Genomic DNA, 11,179 nt, shown 5'->3' on the forward strand with positions numbered 1-11,179 from the left:
ATACACACCCACCCTCACAGAGGCATCCACAGAAGATACACAGACATACATACACCCTCCCACCCTCACAGAGACACCCAAAGAAAATGAACAAAGACATACACACACACCCTCACAGAGATATCCACAGAAAACACACAAAGACATACACACCCGCCCTCACAGAGGCATCCACAGAAAATACACAGATATACATACAAACACACACACTCACAGAGACACCCACAGAAAATGCACAAAGACATACGCACACAACCTCACATAGACATCCACAGCAAACACAGACATTCATACACATACGCACAAACCCTCACAGAGACATCCACAGTAAACACAGACATACATACACACCCTCAGAGACATCCACAGAAAACACACAAAGACATACACATCCACCCTCACAGAGGCATCCACAGAAAATACACAGACATACATACACACACCCTCACAGAGACACCCACAGAAAATGCACAAAGACATACACACACACCCTCACAGAGTCATCCACAGAAAACACACAAAGACATACACACCCACCCTCACAGAGGCATCCACAGAAGATACACAGACATACATACACCCTCCCACCCTCACAGAGACACCCAAAGAAAATGAACAAAGACATACACACACACCCTCACAGAGATATCCACAGAAAACACACAAAGACATACACACCCGCCCTCACAGAGGCATCCACAGAAAATACACAGATATACATACAAACACACACACTCACAGAGACACCCACAGAAAATGCACAAAGACATATACGCACACAACCTCACATAGACATCCACAGCAAACACAGACATTCATACACACCCTCAGAGACATCCACAGAAAACACACAAAGACATACACATCCACCCTCACAGAGGCATCCACAGAAAATACACAGACATACATACACACACCCTCACAGAGACACCCACAGAAAATGCACAAAGAAATACGCACACACCCTCACAGAGACATCCACAGAAAACACATAAAGACATAGGCACTCACCCTCACAGAGATCCACAGCAAACACAGACATACATACACACACACACACACCCTCACAGAGACATCCACATAAAACACACAAAGACATACACACCCACCCTCACAGAGGCATTCACAGAAAATACACAAAGATATATGCACACACCCTCACAGAGACACCCACAGAAAATGCACAAAGACATATGCACACACCCTCACAGAGACATCCACAGCAAACACAGACATACATACACACCCTCACAGAGACATCCACAGAAAACACACAAAGACATACGCACACACCCTCACAGAGACATCCACAGCAAACACAGACATACATACACACACACCCTCACAGAGACATCCACAGAAAACACACAAAGACATACACACCCACCCTTACAGAGGCATCCACAGAAAATACACAGACATACATATACACCCTCACAGAGACACCCACAAAATGCACAAAGACATACGCACACACCCTCACAGAGACATCCACAGAAAACACATAGGGGCCTATTTATAAAGCTCCGTATGGAGCTTGATGACCCGTGTTTCTGGTGAGCCTTCAGGTTCCCCAGAAACACAAGTTATGAAGCAGTGGTCTAAGGACCGCTGCTCCATAACCTGTCTGCCTGCTCTGAGGCGGCGGACAGACTTTGCCGAAAATCAACCCGATCCAATACGATCGGGTTGATTGACACCCCCTGCTGGCGGCCGATTGGCTGTGAATCTGTAGGGGGCGGTATTGCACCAGCAGTTCACCAGAACTGCTGGTGCAATGATAAATGCCGAGAGCGTATGCTGTCGGCATTTATCGATGTGCAGCAGACATGATCCGCAATATCAGATCATATGCGCTCGCGTCTTCTTAAATATGCCTCATAAAGACATACGCACACACCCTCACAAAGATACCCACGGAAAATGCCCAAAGACATACACACACACCATCACAGAGACATCCACAGCAAACACAGACATACATACACACACACACCGTCACAGAGACATCAACAGAAAACACACAAAGACATACGCACACATCCTCACAGAGACATCCACAGAAAATGCATAAAGACAGACACAAACACCCTCACAGAGAGACCCACAAAAAAAAAAATACATACACACTCATAGAGAGACACCAACAAAAGCATAAAGACATAAACACAGACATCCACAGTAGCACTCACAGGAGGTAACATTTCTGCACATTGCCATTCCCTAAATCAACAGTGTGTGACATGCATGATAAAAAATTGCAGAAATTAAGAGATCACTTTTTAAAGAATCATTTTTGCAAATGTGCAAACAAAAATACTTCTGTGAATTCAAAATTGTATATTAATGATCTGTCAGAAGGGGTAGATGAAGAAAAGTACTTTTGAAAGGTTGACATATGTTTGTTTGTTTTTCCCATTTTCCCCAACCAAGAGCACCACATAACATAATCTGGTGTACAAATGTTCCCATCTGTCAGCTGTACTTATGGATTTTGAAAAGGCTGTACTCTATATGGCCTTGGTGGAACGATAGGCTGTGGAACTCAATTTCATACCATTAGATCTGGTTAAATGCAGGATTTAGGCTTGTTTGTATGTATTTCAAAATTAAGTCAGCTGTAGTGTAAACTGAACAGTGTTAAGTTAACCTGTCTCATTTCAAACACTGAGCAATCTTAGTCTGAGAGTATAACATTTTATGCAGATGTAAAAATCTAAGATAAAATGCCTCCTGGCATCTGGAAAGTCCTTGCATAAAGAAGCAGTAAACTGGAATGTAATTAATTTATATATATATTGTGTATTGAGGAGGAAACATTTCTGCATGGCTTTAAATATAGAACTTCTACAGCATTGTCAAACAATCATAAATACACTGCTGCATATTGCTAAAAAATGTATTTTTATGGACCCCTGGCCCCACCATACAACTACCACACTGAAGTTACAATCCGAAATTGCACAAAGAAATAAAAAACATTTACTAAGTAAGTCCTACCTCTGCAAATGAAAGTGATCTGCCGTCTGACTCAGACACACACTATACAAACTGAAGTGCCAAGTCTGTCTCACACTGTGCATAGTGGTTTAGTGCACACTCAGAAATCCTCTCAAATGCTAATGCTTTACTCCTTGTAATGACATTTCCTGTGCTCAATAGCACTCTGCTGTAGCGCCCTCTGGTGGCTGCCAAAATTTAAATGGCGGCCTTGGATGTGAAGGATTTCCCCCATGTCACTCCTCCTCTTTCTTCCTAGGGCTGTTTTCACAAAGAGATGATTTGCAGGTAAATTGCAGGTGATTTGAAATCTTTCATTAACCATTAATTATGAAGGGCCAAACTCAGTGAGTATCTCCTGCAAGAAGAGCTGAGTAAGCCCTGTTCAATGCCTAGTTAATGCTGCATACAATTCACCTGTTATTCTTCTATTTTAGGCAAATTAACTATGCAATGTGCAGGGATAACTCAGCTCTTCTTGTAGGAGATACTCACTGGATTTGGCCCTTCATACTGCATAGTTAACGGCAGGAATTGAAATGTTTTAATTCACCTGCCATTCGCCTCTTAATGAATAGACCCCTAGGGGTAGATTTATTAAATGTCGGAAAGACATGATCCGCTGTAACGCCCAATATGGCTAAATGCTGACAGCGATTTAACATTGCCCAAGTATTTCTGGTGAAATGTTTGTGCAATATTGCCCCCTGCACATTCATGGCAAATCAGCCGCTAGCAGGGGATATCAATCATCCTGATCATATTGGATCTCTAATGATTGCTGTCAGCCACCTCAGAGGGGGCAGATGAGTTTAGGCGCAGCGGTCTTACGACAGCTGCTTCTTATCTTAAGTTTCAGGCAAGCCTGAAAGTTTGCACGGAAACAGCTGCATTCGCAACATAATAAATCGGACCCATACGGCTAGATTACGAGTTTTTGTCGGTAAGGCTTGCGGTGCTAACGCGCAGTATATGCTCACCGCTTACCTACAAACAACGCTGGTATTACAGGGTTTTTTAAACCCGGCGTTAGCCGCAAAAAAGTGAATGGAGAGCAAAATTTAGCTCCACATCTCACTGTAATACCAGCTCTGCTTACGATAGCTGTGAGATGGCTAAACGTGCTTGTGCACGATTTCCCCATAGGAATCAATAAGGCTGATTCGGCTGAAAAAAAGTCTAACACCTGCAAAAAAGCAGCGTTCAGCTCCTAACGCAGCCCCATTGATTCCTATAGGGAAATACTTTTTATGTCTACACCTAACACGAACCCCGAGTCTAAACACCCCTAATCTTACACTTATTAACCCCTAATCTGCCGCCCCCGACATCGCTGCAACCTACATTATATTATTAACCCCTAATCTGCCGCTCTGGACATCGCCGCCACCTACATTATACTTATGAACCCCTAATCTGTCACCCCCAACACCGCTGACACCTACATTATAGTTATTAACCCCTATTCTGCCGTCCCCAATGTCGTTGCAACCTACCTACAATTATTAACCCCTAATCTGCCGCCCCCAATGTCGCCGCCACTATAATAACGTTATTAACCCCTAAACCTAAGTCTAAATCTAACCCCCCCTAACTTAAATATAATTTAAATAAAACTAAATAAAAATACTATTATTAAATAAATTATTCCTATTTAAAACTAAATACTTACCTATAAAATAAACCATAAGATAGCTACAATATAACTAATAGTTACATTGTAGCTATTTTAGGATTTATTTTTATTTTACAGGCAACTTTGTTTTTATTTTAACTAGGTACAATAGTTATTAAATAGTTATTAACTATTTAATAACTTCCTAGTTAAAATAAATACAAATATACCTGTAAAATAAATCCTAACCTGTTACAATTACACCTAGCACTACACTATAATTAAATAAATTACCTAAATTAACTACAGTTAATAACAATTAAATAAAATAAACTAAATTAGGAAAAAAATCTAATCCCCCTAATAAAATAAAAAAGCCCCCCAAAACAATAAAAATCCCTACCCTATACTAAATTACAAATAGCCCTTAAAAGGGCTTTTTGCGGGGCATTGCCCCAAAGTAATCAGCTCTTTTACCTGTAAAAAAAAATACAATACCCCCCAACATTTACAACCCACCACCCACACACCCAACCCTACTCTAAAACCCACCCAATCCCCCCTTAATAAAACCTAACACTACCCCTTTGAAGATCACCATAATTTAAGACGTCTTCACCCAACCGGGCAGAAGTGGTCCTCCAGACGGTCCGAAGTCTTCATCCTATCCGGGCAGAAGAGGTCCTCCAGATGGGCAGAAGTCTTCATCCAGGCGGCATCTTCTATCTTCATCCATCCGGAGCGGGTCCATCTTCAAGACATCCAATGCGGAGCATCCTCTTCGTTCGACGGATTGAGCTTGCATTCTATTGGCTGTTCCAATCAGCCAATAGTATGCAAGCTCAATCCTATTGGCTGTTCTAATCAGCCAATAGGATTGAACTTCAATCCTATTGGCTGATTGGATCAGCCAATAGGATTTTTTTCTACCTTAATTCCAATTGGCTGATAGAATTCTATCAGCCAATCAGAATTGAAGGGACGCCATCTTGGATGACGTCATTTAAAGGACCCGTCATTGTTCCAGTCGCCGTCGAACAAAGAGGATGCGCCGCGTCGGATGTCTTGAAGATGGACCCGCTCCGCTCCGGATAGATGAAGATAGAAGATGCCGTCTGGATGAAGACTTCTGCCCATCTGGAGGACTTCTTCTGCCCGGATAGGATGAAGATTTCGGACCGCCTGGAGGACCACTTCTGCCATGTTGGGTGAAGACATCTCAAGGTAGGGTGATCTTCAAGGGGGTAGTGTTAGGTTTTTTTAAGGGGGGTTGGGTGGGTTTTAGAGTAGGGTTGGGTGTGTGGGTGGTGGGTTGTAATGTTGGTGGGGTATTGTCTTTTTTTTTACAGGCAAACAAGCTGATTACTTTGGGGCAATGCCCCGCAAAAAGCCCTTTTAAGGGCTATTTGTAATTTAGTATAGGGTAGGGATTTTTATTATTTTGAGGGGCTTTTATTATTTTATTAGGGGAATTAGATTAGGTGTAATTAGTTTAAAAAACTTGTAATTATTTTATTATTTTCTGTAATTTAGTGTTTTTTTCATAATTTAGTTTATTTAATTGTAATTAATTGTAGTTAATTTAGGTAATTTATTTAATTATAGTGTAGTGTTAGGTGTAATTGTAACTTAGGTTTTATTTTACAGGTATATTTGTATTTATTTTAACTAGGAAGTTATTAAATAGTTAATAACTATTTAATAACTATACTACCTAGTTAAAATAAATACAAATATACCTGTAAAATAAAAATAAACCCTAAGCTAGCTACAATGTAACTATTAGTTATATTGTAGCTATCTTATGGTTTATTTTATAGGTAAGTATTTAGTTTTAAATAGGAATAATTTATTTAATAATAGTATTTTTATTTAGATTTATTTAAATTATATTTAAGTTAGGGGGGTTAGGGTTAGACTTAGGTTTAGGGGTTAATAACGTTATTATAGAGGCGGCGACGTTGGGGGCGGCAGATTAGGGGTTAATAATTGTAGGTAGGTTGCGACGACATTGGGGGCGGCAGCTATTTTAGGGTTTATTTTATAGGTAAGTATTTAGTTTTAAATAGGAATAATTTATTTAATTGTAGTAATTTTATTTTGATTTATTTAAATAATATTTAAGTTAGGGGGGTGTTAGGGTTAGACTTAAATTTTGGGGTTAATAAATTTAATATAGTGGCGGTGACGTTGGGGTCAGCAGATTAGGGGTTAATAAATGTAGGTAAGTGTCGGCGATGTTAGGGGTTAATAATATTTAACTAGTGTTTGCGAGGCGGGAGTGCGGCGGTTTAGGAGTTAATACATTTATTGAATTGGCGGCGATGTCCGGTTAGGCAGATTAGGGGTTAAAAATTTTAATAGAGTGTTTGCGATGTGGGGGGGCCTCGGTTTAGGGGTTAATAGGTAGTTTATTTGTGTTAGTGTACTTTTTAGCACTTTAGTTAAGAGTTTTATGTTACGGCGTTAGCCCATAAAACTCTTAACTACTGACTTTTAAATGCGGTATCAGTCTTGACAGGAGAGGCTGTACCGCTCACTTTTTCCAAGACTCGTAATATCGGCGTTAGGAAAATCCCATTGAAAAGATAGGATACGCAATTTACATAAGTGGATTTGCGGTATGCTTGAGTCGCTGAAAAAAAGTGAGCGGTACACCTGTACCTGCCAGACTCGTAATACCAGCGGGCGTTAAAAAGCAGAGTTGGGACCTCTCAATGCTGCTTTTTAAGGCTAACGCAAGACTCGTAATCTAGGCGATGGTCTTTCTCTTTCCTTTGCTTTTGTTTTTTCTCTACTTTCCTCACCCTCATATAATTCTTATATGTATACTGTTATTTTCATTTACTTTATGATATACTGTATACAGTATGTAAACAAACTGGACTTTATATTTGTATGTAATAAATAGGGATACACCATTACAAACCAAGATTATTGTTAAAAGTGCATTACATTAAGACATTCTGGATCGGCCATACTCTTCTTTACCAAACACTTTTTTGAATAATTATACGTTTTGGAAAACCTGATGTATACTTATGTCAATCATCATAAAGTTTAAAAAAACAAAAAAACATTAACACTTTCAACCAATAAAGCAGTAGGAATTCTACTTAGCCTATGAACAAATATTTTAACATATTTCAAAGTGTTTTTTTATATGCAGAGAGACATCTTTTAGAGTTTACATCCTTTTAAATTATACGTTGGCGACAAAAAATTTTTTGTATCTGCTAAATATGCTAAATTAATAATATGAAAGTGAATACTTACTATATCACCATTCATTCCGTTCTCCTTATGTGTATTATCAGAATGAATATAGAAATGAACTCCATATATCAGCCTAAAGAGATTGATAAAAGCCACAGAAAGATATTCACTGATCTTGATTCTCCATTCCTCTACCCTGGTATGGCTTCCAGTCCCGTGGCTTTCAGAGGAAGACCAATGTTGCCAGAAGGACATCTTCCAGCTGATGTTTTTGCGCATCGAAACACTTTTGAAAACTTCCACTGCGGCAGCATGATGAAGACCAGCAGCCCATATCCTGCCATGTCCCACTTACAAAGAGAAAGAGTACGCAGACCTGGCAGAAGGACGGTCAATCAAAAGACTGCAGAGGGCAGCATTGGTCCTTGTAAAATACAAACGGAAATTAAAACACATATCTCTCCTACTGCTACAGAGGGAGAAAAAGATAAGAAAGAAGAAGAAACAGATGTAGCCCAAAATTGTGATCAAGAAAAAATGTGTATAGATCCAGCCATGGACAAGAATTCTGTGGAGGAAGAACCAGAGAAAAATGACACTGTTCACAAGATCTCAAGAGAAATAACCATTAGCAGGAGTGGAAATGAGAAGGAGTTGAATAATCCTGTGGCAGCATATGAGGATAGGTATATGTACCAGCCTCCTGTACACCTCTCTACTGCACCATACAGTTTCCCAGTTACCATGAACTTACCAATGCTATCAGGTTTGTTAAAAGAAAAGTATTTCCTGGTTAAATTTGTCAGAGAAATTTAACTAATCTTTCAGATATACATTGGTTTATTTGTTTGTTTTTAGCCTATTCTAAAATAGGTAAGGTTTTGTAAAAAAACAATGATAACTCATATTATTATTATTATTATCAGGTATTTGTAGAGCGCCAACAGATTCCGCAGTGCTAGATTCCCCATTTATCATATGTAAATAAGGAAAGTCCGTAATAGTTGTAATAGTCCAGGATCATTTTTGGGCAAACCAGTGTTTACCAAGGTGGAGGACATTGTTAAAGAGACATTAAAATCAAAATTAAACTTTCATGATTTAAATAGAGCTCCCATATGAGCTTCAGAGTGCCATCGGCTGCAAGCTCGCTCGTGCTTCAGACCGCTGCTTCTTAACCTACTTCGCCACCTGTTATGTGGCGTATCTCAATCCCCCCAGACTTTTCCAACCAGGGAGATTGACAGACCCTGATTGCATGTGATTGGCTGCACATGAGCAGGGGGCAGCATTCCACACTCGCTGTAGTGTGCAATGATAAATTAAGGCAATGTAATGCTGCCCGCTTGGCGCAATGTCGAGTAGACAGGAAGATGTACGTCCCTGTCTACCTGGACTTTGTTAAATCTGGCCCAGAGCATCCAGCTTTAAGAGAACTATTTACTTAAATTATCAAAGTGTGCACATTCTTTTTATATGCACACTTTCTGAGGCATCAGCTACTACAGAGCTTTTACAAGAGTTCACAGTGTATACGTATATGAGTCTGTGATTGGCTGATGGCTGTAACATGATACAGGGGGCTGGTAAATTGAAATCTACTGATTTATTTCTATTGCATTGTTTTTTTTATTATACATTTGTTGATTATGAAATTCTACTGTATTTACTGGTCCTTTATCATAATGCATTTAAAAAATAATGCTAGTTCATGCCAATCAATTATCAGAGCACCAAAGGTCAATATTTTAATGTGACATAGCTGTAGTCAAAACATTTTGTGACAAACTTATACAGTGGAATTTGCATATAGATATCCTTGACATAAATAGTTTCTTCCTGTCTGAGGTAGGGAAAGAAGAATGATAAGTTGATCTAACAAAGAGAATCAAAACAGTGTGGTCATGTCTGTAACCAAAAATGCACAATGAAATTAGGCAATTCTAGAGGGGATTTAGTGTGTTTGCAAATAACTATGTAGATCTAACAAACAAAGGAAAGAAGCGCTAACGTCCAATACATTTTAGACAATATATTAGTCCTCATGAAACTCTCTAACAGTCTTACTTTGTGTAGTTGAAGGGACACTGAACCCAAATGTTTTCTTTCATGATTCATACAGAGCATGGATTTTTAAGCAACTTTCTAATTTACTCCTTTTATCAATTTTTCTTTGTTACCTTGCTATCTTTATTTTAAAAGCAGGAATGTAAATCTTAGCAGCCAGCCCATTTTAGGTTCCGCACCATGGATAGCGCTTGCTTATTGGAGGCTTACATTTACCCACCAATAAGCAAGCATAACCCAGGTTCTCAACCAAAAATGGGCCGGCTCCTGTGCATCACATTCCTGCTTTTTAAATAAAGATAGCAAGAGAACAAAGAAAAATTGATAATAGGAGTAAATTAGAAAGTTGCTTAAAATTGCATGCTCTATCTGAATCATGAAAGAAAAAATTTGGGTTTAGTATCCCTTTGATGTAACGATAAAGTAGAAAGTTAAAATTTTCTTTGCAATAGTGTTCCAATATACACTGAATATCCCGGCAAACTTGAAGCTGCTGCTCCCAGAAATATGGCTACTTGTCCTGCAGCCCACAGTTACACATCAAGGAAGGGATCTAGAGGGTAAAATCACAGAAAGCCGCAGATAGTGTAAAATCAAACAAACACCTTCAATTTACATGAGCATAAAACTACTCACAAACATCAGAGAATATAAATCATATCAGAAGTAACAACTTGTACCACCACTGCTTTCACGAGAGTGTGGGGAATTTCCAGAGTCTTTAGGTGAGAACAGCGATGTCAAAGATACCGGCGTGTGACTTCACCATCCGGATAGACAGCGCGCTGTGCAGACTTCAACTCCCCTCTCAGGTGCACAGTGGGTCATTTCACTAAGAGCCTCAACGCGTTTCTCGGCCTTCACTGGCCGCTTTCTCAAGAGAACTGAGTGAATGCAATTTACCAGATTTTATATGATTAAGGTAATACTGCCATCTCGTGTGTCAGGGTTTTTTCCCTGTTGTGTTTGCCATGTGCTGCTGGCAGCCATTTTACTCACCTCTCTTCCTGACTATGGTGCATTGTGGGGGATGCTGCTCAATTCCTGCACTTCCGTTTATGGCCAGACTGGTGTGCATCATCCATGTGAGACAGGATGCAGTCTCAGAATTGTGATGTCGTCACTTATTATTTAAAGGGCCTCTGCTTCAGTATGCTTTGCCTTTGCGTTGTCTCAGACCTGTTTGTGAGAGTTCCTGTGTATTACCTGGCTGCCTGAAGTCCTTCCTGGTTCCTGGCTTGTTCATTACTCTGCTGTTTTCCTTGTTCCTGATTCCGGCTC

At 39.7% G+C, this 11,179-nt stretch overlaps 1 protein-coding gene across 1 annotated transcript in view; it reads left to right on the top strand.

Moving 5' to 3' along the window:
• SAMD7 (sterile alpha motif domain containing 7) overlaps window positions 1–11,179 on the top strand; it is a gene marked incomplete at its 5' end in the record, with an annotated part of 141,278 nt that overhangs the window by 50,962 nt on the left and 79,137 nt on the right. The window contains one exon of the mRNA XM_053709031.1: window positions 7,933–8,597. Within this exon, the coding sequence (XP_053565006.1) occupies window positions 7,933–8,597 (665 nt within the window). The remainder of the gene's footprint in view (window positions 1–7,932; window positions 8,598–11,179) is intronic.

The sequence above is a fragment of the Bombina bombina genome, chromosome 4, assembly GCF_027579735.1.
Source record: "Bombina bombina isolate aBomBom1 chromosome 4, aBomBom1.pri, whole genome shotgun sequence".
In the NCBI taxonomy this organism is placed as follows: domain Eukaryota; kingdom Metazoa; phylum Chordata; class Amphibia; order Anura; family Bombinatoridae; genus Bombina; species Bombina bombina.